The following is a 14,115-nucleotide window of genomic DNA, read 5'->3' as shown; positions in this document are numbered from 1 at the left end:
TTTCATTTTAACCAACTTTATAGAAAAAAACATCAATATCTATGACATAAAATACGTATCTTATAAAAATATATTCTATAATAAATTTAATGGTATTAATTTGGTAGTATAAATCTTAGTGTTTTTTTCTATAAATTTGGTCAAAGATTTTAAAGTTTGACTTTAGACAACTCTAAAAGTTGCAGCTTTCAAGGACAAGGGATCAGTAGCATTTTAGTGTAATCTATAAACCATGAGCGTCTTAAATCCATAATCTCATGCGATCATGCAATCTAGAGATTTGCATTGATAAACAAGAAGCATTTTATTTGCCCTGGCTGGCACGTCCCAGGCCATACAGGAAGAACATGCGTGGAATCGATCCTCCACGAAACCAGCAGTTGTTACCCACACACGCTTCATTTCTTGGGGGGAGCTAAGCCTGCCTTGAGCTTCTGGATGGTTTTCACATCGGTCTTGAAGGACTTCGCCAGCACGGTGTCGTCGATGTTGCTGGCGCCGAACAGGGTGGCGGGGAGGGACACAAGCCCGGGGGAGGCGCTCCCGAGCGCCGCGAGCGCGGTGGCAGGCTTATCCCCCTGGTTGCACTGCCAGTGCACGGTGCCCTTGGGAAACACGAACATGTCGCCGACGGCGAGGTCCTGGGTGAAGAGCTTGCCGGTGGTGTCGACGAAGCCGACGGAGAGCGCGCCGTCGAGCACGAGCAGCAGCTCGGAGGCGCGCGGGTGCGTGTGCGTCGGGTTCACCCCACCCGCCGGGAACATGAGCAGCACGTACGAGACGCTCTGGCCGTTGAGCGCCGGGAACTCCGCCATCGTGGCCTTGGTCGCCGTGAATTTGGGCACGGGCGTGCTCATGTTCCTGGCCGCGCGGAACCCCGTGTACGTGAAGAAGTCGCCGGTGATATCGATGGTCCCGGTGTATTTGTCCTCCGGGACGATGTAGTCGCTCAGGATGTCTGGGTCGCTGGCGAGGGCGGCCAGTGGAGCTGAGACTGCGAGCGCCACGAGCACGGTGGTGTAGGTGGTGTAGCTGAGCCTCCCCATTTTTATTTATTTTTGGCGGTAGATGATTTGTGTCGGATGTCTTGAGTGAAGCTAGCTAGCTAGGAAGGTAAATGAGGACGTGTTAATGATTTGGTGATCGAGGCTGCGGAATTTATAGTCTGGTTTCGTGGCATGGAGACGGAGGAACCAAGAAATCAAGTTTGTCTCCGGCTTGTGGCGTAAATTGCAGGTGCATAGAGAGTACCAAACAGAGGGATTGATCCAGTCCATATAGGTCATCACTGACAGCTAGCAGTATCCTTCTTCCATTGGATGTATCTGGCATCAGAATTGTATGTACTCAACTCACTGAAAGATGGTGCTGCGCTTTGAAGCATTTTTTTGTGGTACATCAAGCAAGACACTTGGGATTTCCGACTTCGTTGCTGTTGCTCCTCTTCTGTTTAGATCAACATACCATGGAGATGGATGGACATGGCTGTAGAGGTGTAAGCCTGTAACCACTCTATCACGTAGGTATTAAATCAGTCTCGATTGTGAATCATCTAGTAACTAGACTTCATACATCAGTAAACCAAGTAGAGCAGATGTGACTTAAAGCAACAACCAGAAAGCACGCCCATTCAGATGTGGCATAGGTCGCCAGCATTACTTTTGAACCATAAAATATCAGCAACAGCTTTTGTTTAGCCAGCCTTTTCGGCGCGAGTAGATCTAAGCTCAACTGGAATTTCCAGGTTGTGCCACGAAAATATCTCAAGGAAAATTCCGATCGACCCCTCTCTGTTGCAAGCACAAACACCAGAAAAGCCAGGTAGGGTAGTGAATAATTCCGATCGACCCCTTGCTGTTTGGGCATGACTACTAGCTCGTTTTTCAACTAAATATCCCTTTTCAAGGTGCTAACTCTCGCACGAAGTACCAAAACAATTGAGCACTTAAGTTAGTAATTTCACAAATAATTTTTAGGGTTTTCTCAAGTATTCTCACCACGTCACTAAGCGCAATGCATATGCAAAAGAGACTCACACTTAGTGGCACTACATAACCATTGGAAATAAAGATTTTCCCTCTTTATAGTACGGCTATTTATCCTAAATCCAGTTAAGCACTTCACTACTCAACTTAGATCGGTGAAATAAAATGCCCTATAGGTTATACCTTTGCCTTGCGCATTCCATTCCATCTCTTTTAATGTTGATGCAACACATGCACCAACCAATCACAAATAATATGATCCACTTCATATCATCACGTGACAATATTGGTTCATCGATCTTGACCTCACTTGCTCTTCACCATTGCCTCGGTCCATCAGTGCCAAGTCTTGCTCAAGCTTCACCGTCACACGTGGTCCCTCGCTTCAAAGCCTTTGACTTGCCCTTCACACTTACAACCAGTCCATCGAGCCAAGCCTCATCTTGACCTTCTCCACCTTGGTCACGTAACTCCATGTCATGTCTCATATGCAATGAGCTCCTCCATCATCATATATTCACCTGTGGACTAATCTCTTGTGTATCTCACATAAATACTATTAGTCCACCTAAGTTATCACTCAATTACCAAAACCAAACAAGGACCTTTTCAATAGCATACTACTATGGCAGGTTCTGCTGCGTGGGATCGAACTTGGGACCTACAACCGGTTCTACGACCATGAGTACCATGCCAAGCTCATCGTTAAGCTTGCTATCGTCAACAACCTAGAGACCTGCTTCTACTCTAGGATGCACGCTGTTGTTGACATTTGCTAACACCACTTGAATACTAGGTTGTCATCCCCAGCATGGCACTAGAGTGTATTATGGTATTTATACGCACACAAAGAAATCCGCAAGCGCACGGATACCATTGTAGCTTTTACCCGGTTAAAGGTTTTATCGTATCCACAGGGAAACGGGAGAACCAACTACACTCTAACTTAACCAATATAGATAGATAGGTGTAAATAGGAAAGATGATAGAATTGAATAAGAACAATATTAAAGGTAAAATGATAATGGAGAAATATAGAGTAGAGCAATCTAATATATGGGCGATAATAGGAGAATAGAGAGGATAACTAGGGTTTCTCTACTTCAAAGGGGTATGTCTGTCTGTGGCGTACCATAAGTATAAAACAACACAGAGGATGCTTATACCTAAGGTCGAGGACTCCTACCAGTCCTGCTAACGGGAGGTGGACTACAGAGGACCATCATAGCTGTCACCTACGCGGCCTACCACGCGATCCGGCTAACAGGGGATATCCACAAGTAATCTAGGTCTAAGCACCATGCTTACACCTATACTACAACTCTCACCTATAACGTCCTATAGATTAAAGTACTCAAAAGAGTTATGAACCAGAACATACATGGATAGTAATTGCATAATGAAGTAGAAGTAGATTACCAGAGTCATCCCATGAGCAAGCTTGATTAGAGCTTGATCATGGCGAAGTACAACCGGAGGAAGAACCGACAGGCCAGCCTCTCCTCCAATCCTCCCTCGCTCTCCATCTCGCTACTATCTAGATCTACTCTAGTTTAGAGATGAGAGGAGAGCTCTCATCTCCAAACCCTAGCTTTTGCTCTGTCTATGAATAATGAATAAGGATTCAGAGGTTCCTTCTCCAGGGGCCAGGGGCCTTGCTTATATAGCCCCCACAAATGAACGTGGATCGTCGGATCAAACCGACCTTAATCGCACGGTTTTCCTTGATCCTTTAGGTCGGTGGAGCATAATCCACGAGGCAGAGCCTGATTGGTCCAGATGACAGGGCGGGCGCCCAAGGGGGGAGGGCGGGCGCCCTACCTCCGGGCCCGCTCGGCTTCCCGTTCGTTCCCGTGGCTTCTAGAGTCTTCTAGATGATAGAAAATTGCCGCACACATTAATATCTCTATGTAAACCCGACGTGTGGGCCTTTCCTCCATATTTCCTGATAACCCCCTGCAGAAATAGACAAACACCAAAACTCGTGGAATTCTATCAGATAAAACCCTAAGTCTGGGTGTTGGTTGCATTTGGGTCCTTTTCTTTATTTATTTGATGATTAAATTTGATACTTAAGGGCCGTCAACAACTCCCCCAAGCTTACCTCTTGCTCGTCCCTGAGCAAGGATGGACTCAAGAGTTTCTGCAGTGGTTTCATGCCTTAAAAGTACACATGCGTTCAAACAAGATCTCATCTTTGGGTTAGGGTAAACTGTTACGATTTATACTTACTCATATTACCTTCCACCATGGGGCTTGTAACCGTCACTTGTGTCTTGAGTAGTTAAAGGATAGAACGGTCAAGTCAAGCACCATGTCTCTTGTTCTTGATCAACTATAGCTCTGGAGTTTTTGCAGATTTTCAAATAAAACTCAGAGACTCCTTGTATGACTCTCTCAATTCTCTCTTTTGTGGTATTTCTGGATCCTCACCAAGACAGTGATGTTATATTCCTTCTCTCAAAGTATGTAGTATTTGTGGTATGAGGCATAGTGACATTGCCTTCTCTCTCATCCTACTCTAATGAGGCTTTGATATCTGGAGCTCATAGGTGGGAGACAGCTAATACATACTTACAAGACATTTATTGCATAGTCAAACCATGGATCCAGAGAAACAAGTCAATAAGTTAAATCAAGATGTGCATGTGTGGCGAATGAATGGTGTATGGTGATGATGGTGATAATGGTGAAAACAATGGTGAAAGTCTAATTCTACTTTTGCTCTTTTGAGGGGATACATACCTTTTTTACACTTTTGAAACTTTTGAGGAGAATGAGATGCTCTATATTTTCTTTTTCTTTTCTCTCAGGTGGGTATCTTGTACCCCTAATTCTACTGTCGGACACTTGTCCATTTTTACCTCTCGTCTCACTTTTTCTTTTCTTCGTGGTTCCGGGCACTTGCCCATTTTTTATTTCCTCGTATCCTTTCTCTTTTTTTTAGAGCACTCATCTCCTGAAATAATATAGCAAGTGGTAGTAACCAAGATAACTGGAGCATTTATTTCACAGGGAAAACAGAAATAGGAGAATGTTTTTGGCTATTCTCTCCTGGACAGGAGTAGAATAATTTTGGGTGAATCTAGAGATGGAAATGAGTGGATGTATGTGGATGCGTACTTCCGGAGTAGAAGCAGGATGTATGAGTGAACGTGCAAGTGAATCTTGATTTTAACCGCATGACAAGCTCCTAAGGGTCTACACAGCTTGACCACACTCAATCCTCATAAGCAGTAAAAAGTAAATGTATGGTTCATAGTCTAATAAGCATGTATATATGGCTGTGGTAGGATTTAAAACTCTCATCATACAAGAACTCATCATGCAACATTTTAAAGATGTTCAAAGATAAAATTCTCTAGAATTCTAGCATCTCTAGGAATAGATAAACATCAGCTCAACCTTCCCATATCGTATCCGTTAACGACTTAGACTTTAGATCAAGTACTCTTCCCACAAGTTCAGGTTTAGAGCAAATCTTAATTCATAACAGTCATGCCTAAACTTGAGAGAGATTTCAATTTTGAGAACTTGTCATGGCAGAGCAACTATTCATCATTTCCATGTGAGAGCTTATCATGAGGGTTCATAGCAAACTTTATTTATTTAGCAAACTAAGCAAAGATATATATATATATATAAGCACAAAATCTTTATTTGGGTTTTTATGATTATGCATCTTTTTATTATTTGAGTAAAGGATAAACGCGAATATAAACACTTAGTTGGATAAATGGGGGTGCTCTCCCCCAAGCTGGATTTTGATGTAATTTCTTCTGATGTAGCTAGCAAGTGGCGGAGGTGTATTTGAATGTCGGCAGCACCCTGACAGTGATTAGGATGTCCTCCGTCTGCTAGTCTTCTTTGATCCTTGAATTCTGTGGAGCTCAAATAGACAACAAAGCTTTGTGGAACTAGTTAAGTGTTAGCATAAAAATCTCTTTGCCTTTATCATGTTGAGCCTCCTCAATAAATATTACTCTCTTTAGTAGGATCACAATCTTATTTTTATATTTTCATTTTTATAGGACAGGAATATTTTTATTTTTACGCCACCACAGTGAATGTACTTATGGGTTTTATATTACTCTCTTTAGTAGGATCACAATCTTATTTTTATATTTTCATTTTTATAGGACAGGAATATTTTTATTTTTATGCCACCACAGTGAATGTACTTATGGGTTTTATGCCACGAGCATACTCACATGGGGCTTACTGTTTTTAACATTTTTAATTTCTTTTCGAGATAGCATGATTAACTAACAAGCTATTTAAGAAAAGTAAATAATTAAAGGGAAAAGGGAATGCACAAAGGATAAATATGGATAACTACCGATTTTACCTTTCGGCAAGGGTTCAATGTTTTAAGTCTTCTGAACAAGACTTCTCACCGTGTTCATTCTTCAGGTGCATCATTTGAATCAGGTGTGGACCTTGACGTCTGTACCTCTTGATACAGTGTCACCCATGTTCTTCGTTTGCCCAGCAGTTCGAAGTGCGGCGTTGGCAGTATCTTGTTCAGTGTGTTTGTGCTCGTAGATCCTAGTCCTTCACTTGGTAGAGTCTGAGAGTTGAAAAATCCTCCATGTTTCTCAAAATGTGTCCTGCCCATAGAGACAAGGCAGAGATCAAGTGCATGGGTCCTGTTGGTGGAAAACACCAACAAAACCAAAAGTATATTTATTCTTCTCTATCCTTAAGCATAGGGAGCAAGACAAAGTTGATGGGTGATAAGTTCATGAGTGTAGCATTTAAAACATTTATCAGATCAGATCGCTTAACCTTATGGAAAGATAATCTATCTATGTCTTTTTCTTTATATCTTCCCAAAGATTGAATGTGCAACATTTTAGCTCATATGATTAGGAGTGTGGGATCATGGAGGTAGTACTAGGAACAAAAATTAAAGGACTAAACATGCTGAATTAGTTGGGTTGGTTAATTTAGAGTTATAAATCATACATGTTTGTCTCTTTATTTATGTGAATGCCAGAACCAAAGAGAAGCTTATAAAAGTGATAGTCACATATCTTAAGATGTTACCTTAATTGAAGAGTGATGGTACCATCTCACCTTGTGGAAGCTTCCCATTCGTACTGGCTGTGTATCTTGTTTATGTACTTTGTCTCCTTCCATGGATCATCTCTCTATGATGAATGAGCCATGTCCTTTTTGTGCAAATTGTTAAACTTCATGTGTCTCGCTCTCCATCTCGCTACTATCTAGATCTACTCTAGTTTAGAGATGAGAGGAGAGCTCTCATCTCCAAACCCTAGCTTTTGCTCTGTCTATGAATAATGAATAAGGATTCAGAGGTTTCTTCTCCAGGGACCAGGGGCCCTGCTTATATAGCCCCCTCAAATGAACGTGGGCCGTCGGATCAAACCGACCTTAATCGCACGGTTTTCCTTGATCATTTAGGTCGGTGGAGCATAATCCGTGAGGCAGAGCCTGATTGGTCCAGATGACAGGGCGGGCGCCCAAGGGGGGAGGGCGGGCGCCCTGCCCCCGGGCCCGCTCGGCTTCCCGTTGTTGGGCATTCTGAAGTGTTGATGATCTCTTCTTGAGCTTGGCTCTAGTTTTTCTGAATAACGCTTCGGGATTGTCAACAAAATTTCCTGGAAGATGTCTTCTATTCATACATTCCCCTGCATAAGATAAAATAGAAAAATATTAGGGTAAAACTGTATGAGAGAATTGATAAGCTCAATCATATTAGTGATGCGAATGATGACTCAAAATTCTATATCCATTCCTGATTAGTAATCAACCTTTCCCCGCAACGGCGCAAAAAATGCTTGTTGGGCATTCTTAACGTCACTATCAAAAGTAGACTTAGTTTTCTAATTCTGATAACGACGCCAAAAAATGCCAAACCTATCCCTCATGCCACTTAAGCCAAGTTGTCATCCCCAGCATGACATAAGAGACGCGGTATTGAAATATGCAATTGCTCATCTAAATAAATAACAAATGGGATCTGCAAGCGCACAGATTAATACCGATGTAGCATTTTAACCGGGAAGTATTCCAGGTATCGTTATTTATATTTTTACCACTGGGAAGGGATTAGTAACCATCAATGTTGATTATAGAATGGAATATAGAATTGAGTATCTATCATTGCATGTATAATTGAGAGCATCTATCTATCTCTTTCATATAGGAATAAGTGTCACACAAAGGATATATATAAAGTAATAAATGGTGACAAAGAAAATTAATCTGATCAGCATAACTTAGCCACATATAAATATGATAAGCACCTCAATTAGATATTCTAGCAAGTCATTAGTATGGAATTAGGACGAACTACAAGAATATTTCCTAAGTTATTCTTAACTGTACAGTCTAGCATTATCATAGTTAGTGCAAGTATACTTAGCAATCATTGTGAGACAAGACTACGCCCATGCATAGTGATATTAGCAAGGAATATGAGAAACATCGTAATCACTCCCCTGTAATAATGTTGCTCTGCCAGCCCAATACATGAGAGGGGGACTATATAAGAATCAATGAAGCTGTCACTATCACGAACTACCCCACGATCTGGCATATTGGGTACAATCGCAGATAAATACGGTATAAGCACCACGCCTACACAATATCTATCATTTACCCATGGATCCGATGGATAAACGCTATACGATCCTAAACATGTATATAGATCCAATCTAACTAAGCCAAGTATATAACTATGATAAACTAAGAACAATATAATCTTAAATATAAACAAGTAGAGCAAAGTCATAAGCAATATATTGAACTAGATCAAAGTCATATTCATAATATTGAAGAACAAAGATGAACAATTAGAAGAACAATTAGAGAATTACCAAGAATCCTCTTGACAGATTCGGAAACCAATCGAAGATTGACTCCATCTAGTTCTAATCCTATGTAGCTATGCTAATCTAGATGTCTAATTGATGTGGTGGCTCTAGGCTTGATCAGAGGCTTCTTCTCCCTGATGAATAATGAATTAGGGTTGAGAGGTTCTCTCCTCCAGGGGCCAGGGGGTCTGGTTATATAGTCCTTCCAAGTGAATATGGGCCGTCGGATCAAACCGACATTGATTGAACGGTTATCCTTGATCCTTTAGGTCGGTGGAGCGTAATCCGCGAGACGGGTCCTGATTGGACACAAGAGGGGGGCGGACGCCCTGGTCTCTAGGGCGGGCGCCCTGGGCCAGGCCCCGTTCTGCCTCCGCTTCATTCCCGTGGCTTCTGGAGTCTTCTAGATGATAGAAAATTGTGAGGCACGTTAATATCTCTATGTAATCCCGACGTGTGGGCCTTTCTTCCGTATTTCTCGATAACCCCCTGCAGAAATAGACAAACACCAAAACTCGTGGAATTCTGTCACATAAAACCGTAAGTCTGGGTGTCGGTTGCATTTGGATCCTTTTCTTTGTTTATTTGATAATTAAATTTGATACTTATGGACCGTCCACAAACTCCCCCAAGCTTACCTCTTGCTCGTCCCTAAGCAAGGATAATCTCAGCGATGGATCAGAAGTTGCTGAAATACCTTTAAAAATTGACGGTACACATGCTTCTAAATAAGATCTCATCTCTGAGTTAGAGTAAACTGTCAAGACTTAAAACTTACTTATTTTACCTTTCACCATGGGACTTGTAACCGTCACTTCTGTCTTGAGTAGTTAAAAGATAGAACGGTCTAGTCAAGTGTCATGTCTCTTATTCTTGATCAGCTATAACTTTGGAGTTTTTTGCAGATTTTCAAATAAAACTCAGAGATTCCTTGTATGACTCTCTCAGATCTCTCTTTTGTGGTATTTCTGGATCCTTACCAAGGCAGTGATGGTATATGCCTTCTCTCAAAATATGTAGTATTTGTGGTATAAGGCATAGTGATATTGCCTTCTCTCTCACCCTACTCTAATAAGGCTTTTGATATCTGGAGCTCATAGGTGGAAGATAAAGGATACATACTTACAAGACATTTATTGCATAGTCAAACCATGGATCCAAAGAAACAAGTCAATAAATCAAATCAAGATGTGCATGTGTGGCGAATGAATGGTGTATGGTGATGATGGTGATAACAATGGTGAAAGTCTAATTCTACTTGTGCTCTTTTGAGGGGATATATACCTTCCTTGCTCTTTTAAAACTTTTTTGAGGAGAATGAGATGCTCTACATTTTCTTTTTCTTTCCTATCAGTGGGTATCTTGTACCCCTAATTCTACTGTCGGACACTTGTCCATTTTTACCTCTCGTCTCACTATTTCTTTTCTTTCGAGTTTCCGGGCACTTGCCCCTTTTTATTTCCTCATAACTCTTTTTTTAGAGCACTCATCTCATGAGATCATATAGCAAGTGGTAGTAACCAAGATATCTTGAGCATTTATTTCATAGGGGAAAAATAGAAATATTTTTGGCTATTCTCTCCCGGATTAGGAGTAGAATATTTTTGGGTGGTTTTGGAGATGGAAATGGGTGGATATATGTGGATGCGTACTTCTGGAGTAGAAGCAGTATGTGTGAGTGAACGTGCAAGTGAATCTTGATTTAACCACATGACAAGCTCCTAAGGGTCTACACAGCTTGACCACACTCAATGCTCATAAGCAGTAAAAAGTAAAAGTAAATGTGTGGCTCAAAGTCTAGCAAGCATGTATATATGGTTGTGGTAGGAATTTAAACTCTCATCATACAGGAACTCATCATGTGTTATTTTAAAGATTTTCAAAGATAAAATTCTCCAGAATTTTAGCATTTCTATGAACAGATAAACAGCAGCTCAACCTTCTCATATCATATCCGTTAACAACTTAGACTTAGACTTTAGATCAAGGTTTCTTCCCACAAGTTTAGGTTTAGAGCAAGCTTTAAATTATAACAGTTATGTCTAAACTTGAGAGAAAACTCAAATTTGAAAATTAGGCAGAGCAACTATTCATCATATCCATGCTAGAGTTTTATCATTAAGATTCAGTTTAGCATAGCCACTATATTTATTTATTAAGCACACTAAGCAAAAGATATATATATATATATAAAATCTTTATTTGGTTTTTTCATAGTTATGTATATTTATATTTTAATATAGTATAAGTATAAAGATAGATAGAAATACTTAGCGAGATAAATGGGGGTGCTCTCCCCCAAGCTGAATTTTGACGTAATTTCTTCTGATGTAGCTAGCGGGTGGCAGAGGTGTATTTGAAAGTCGGCAATATCCTGACAGCGATTAGAATGTCCTCCGTCTGCTAGTCTTCTTGATTCTTAAATTCTGTGGAGCTGAAATAGACAACAAAGCTTTGTGGAACTGATTAGTTGTTAGCATAAATATCTAGCCTTTATCATGTTGAGCCTCCTCAATAAATGTTACTCTCTATTTTTATATTTTCATTTTATAGAGCAGAAAAAATATTTATTTTATTTTTATGCCACCACAGTGAATGTACTTATGGGTTTTATGCCACTCGTATACTCACATGGGGCTTACTATTTTTTTAACATTTTTATTTTATTTTTAGGATAGTATGAACATAATTAACTAAGTAAACTATTTTAAATAATTTGAAAGGAAAAAGATAACTACCAAGTTTACCTCTTGGCAAGGCGTTCGGTGTCTTACAAACAGGACTCTCCGTTTTCTTCAGTCGTCCTCGGATTCGTTGGGTGGCGTAGTCGGTGCTTCCGGCGGCGCCTCTTCTTCGTGTATAGTTATCTTCTCTCTCCACACCTGACTCGGTGCTACGGTCTCCTCAGGATAATTTTGTTCAAGCTGTATGTCTTCAGACCTTATCACTTCTTCTTCATAGTCTGCCGATCCGTCCTTGATGATCTACCTCCTCTGGTTGCGGTTGCGTCGTTTCCTGACCTGCTTAGAGTCTTCAACGATATAGTTAGAGTCAGTAAAATAGCGGCGTACCTTCTCTGAGGGTAAGTGCATGTGAACTTCTCTGGTTCCAATGTAGATGATTGTTTTAACGGTGCTGAGGAACGGTCTTCCAAGGATGATGGGTGGATCGTATTCGTCTTCTCCCATGTCAATAACCTGTCTGTGTAGACAAAATGATCGTCTATTTTGACAGGGACATTAGTTACTATTCCTTTAACTTCTCGAAATGTCTGATCTACCATCTGGAGCTGAATGTATGTTAATTTTAAGCGCATGGTTCCGAACAAGAGCCGATAGGTGACTGCGGCCATTATGTTGACGCCCGATCCGGTGTCGCAAAACGTCTTGTAGAAGTTGTATCCATTTATGGAGCAATAGATGCTTGGCATTCCTAGGTCGTCCTTCTTGGTCAGAAACGGTGACTTAAGTCGATGATCTTGACCTTCATGAACTGTAGTGACCATCTTAGCTGACTCGGTCCACACTTGCTTGTTCCTGTTCCTCCTGTTGGTCCTCTTCCTTGATTCACATCTGGATTGATCTAGAATTTGTGTAGTCTTGTCCTTGAAGGAAAACGTCTCCTTTCTCCCTTCGATGTAGAAACTGATCTTGGCAGCACTAGCGTAGATGACAGCTCCCGAGGTATTTAAGAATGGCCTCCCTAAGATGATGGGTGCCCTCTCATTATTACCGGTCTCTATCACCACGAAGTCTGCTGGGGCGTACAAGGTACCAACTCGGACACAAAGTTTCTTCAATATTCCCTTAGGGAAACTTAACGTCTGATCTGCAAACTGTAAACACATGGTTGTTTCTAATAAAGGATATGTAAAGAATTTTTCATAGAGTACCCTAGGCATAATGTTGACGCTGGAGCCAAAGTCGCAGAGTGCTTCTGGAAAGTCCACCATGCCGATGGATATCGGGATGACGGGGCGTCCTGGATCGCCTCTCTTGACTGGCAGAAGGTCAGTAGTAACTTCAGTGACGGGGTTACTCCAGTTACCTGCATCAAACATGTCTACAAGATTTGCATATTCTAATCCTTCCGGTTGTGATGGTATACCAGGGTTAGTAGCAGAAACAGCAGCAGCTATTTGATTTAACTGAGATTCAATCATTTTATTAAAGCTAATTTGATTCTTGATGGCAGTAGAGAAATTATCCATTCTATTATTTATATTTTCTAGCATTTTATCATTAGATGCCAATTTCTTAGATAGGTTATCCATTAGCTTTCCTTGATTAGACACTAACTCTATCAGAGGTGGAAAATTATTATTATTGTTGCAAGAATTGTTACCTTGATAATTACCTGAGTAGTTAGGCCTCTGTTGATTCCAACCTTGATTTAGTTGAGGACGGTTGTAGTAGTTGTTGTTGTTGATGATGATGATGTAGTTCACATCCTCAAGCATCTCAGGGCAGTGATTGCCTGAGTGTCCAATATCTCCACACTCCTCACAAGTCATGTGAGAGTCGTAGATGTGCATAACTTCCTTCTTATCTCCAGCTCTATCATCGAGCTTCTTCATGAGCAGGTCTAGCTTTGCAGACAGCATGTCTACCTCCTTGAGCTGATGCATACCTCCACCTTTCTTGCGTGTCTGGGTCCTTTCTTCATTCCAGCTTTGGTTGGACGCCATCTTCTCCACAAGAGCTGTGGCTTGTGATATGGTGAGTGATAAGAATGCTCCTCCAGCTGCAGCATCCATGGTTTCTCGGGCACTGTTGCCGAGCCTATGATAAAATGTCTGCATTAGTAGCCAACTCTCCATTCCATGATGGGGACATTCTAGGATGTAGTCTTGGAAGCGCTCCCATGCTTCTAGAACGGATTCATCATGTTGTTATTGAAAACTTGTAATTTTCCCACGGAGAGCATTGGTCTTGCCCATGGGAAAGAACTTAGCCAGAAAGTTCATGGAGCAGAGTGCCCACGTAGTATTCTTCTCCTTTGTAGCGTAGAACCACTGCTTCGCTCTTTCTAACAGTGAGAATGGGAAGAGGCGAAGTAGTATAGCATCTCTGGGGACTCCTGATATGGTGAATGTGCTGCAAATCTCCAGAAAGTGTTGGAGATGAGCACTAGCATCTTCGTGTGCCTTCCCACAGAACTGGTTGGTTTGCACCATGTTGATAAGTCCAGGCTTGAGCTCAAAGTTGCCATCGATCTCTGCAGCAGGTCCAGTGCGGATGTTGTCCGTAGTGGGAGCTAAGAACTCGCGTACTGATTTGTTCGCCATG

At 41.4% G+C, this 14,115-nt stretch overlaps 1 protein-coding gene across 1 annotated transcript; it reads right to left on the bottom strand.

Annotated features, from left to right (window-relative positions):
• Positions 399-1,046, bottom strand: LOC8061702 (germin-like protein 9-3). The gene has a single exon (XM_002459800.1). The coding sequence runs from the start codon at positions 1,044-1,046 to the stop codon at positions 399-401; it is 648 nt and encodes a 215-aa protein (XP_002459845.1).

Source organism: Sorghum bicolor, chromosome 2, assembly GCF_000003195.3.
Source record: "Sorghum bicolor cultivar BTx623 chromosome 2, Sorghum_bicolor_NCBIv3, whole genome shotgun sequence".
Taxonomy (NCBI): Eukaryota; Viridiplantae; Streptophyta; class Magnoliopsida; order Poales; family Poaceae; genus Sorghum; species Sorghum bicolor.
This window is presented reverse-complemented; position numbering and strand designations above follow the sequence as displayed.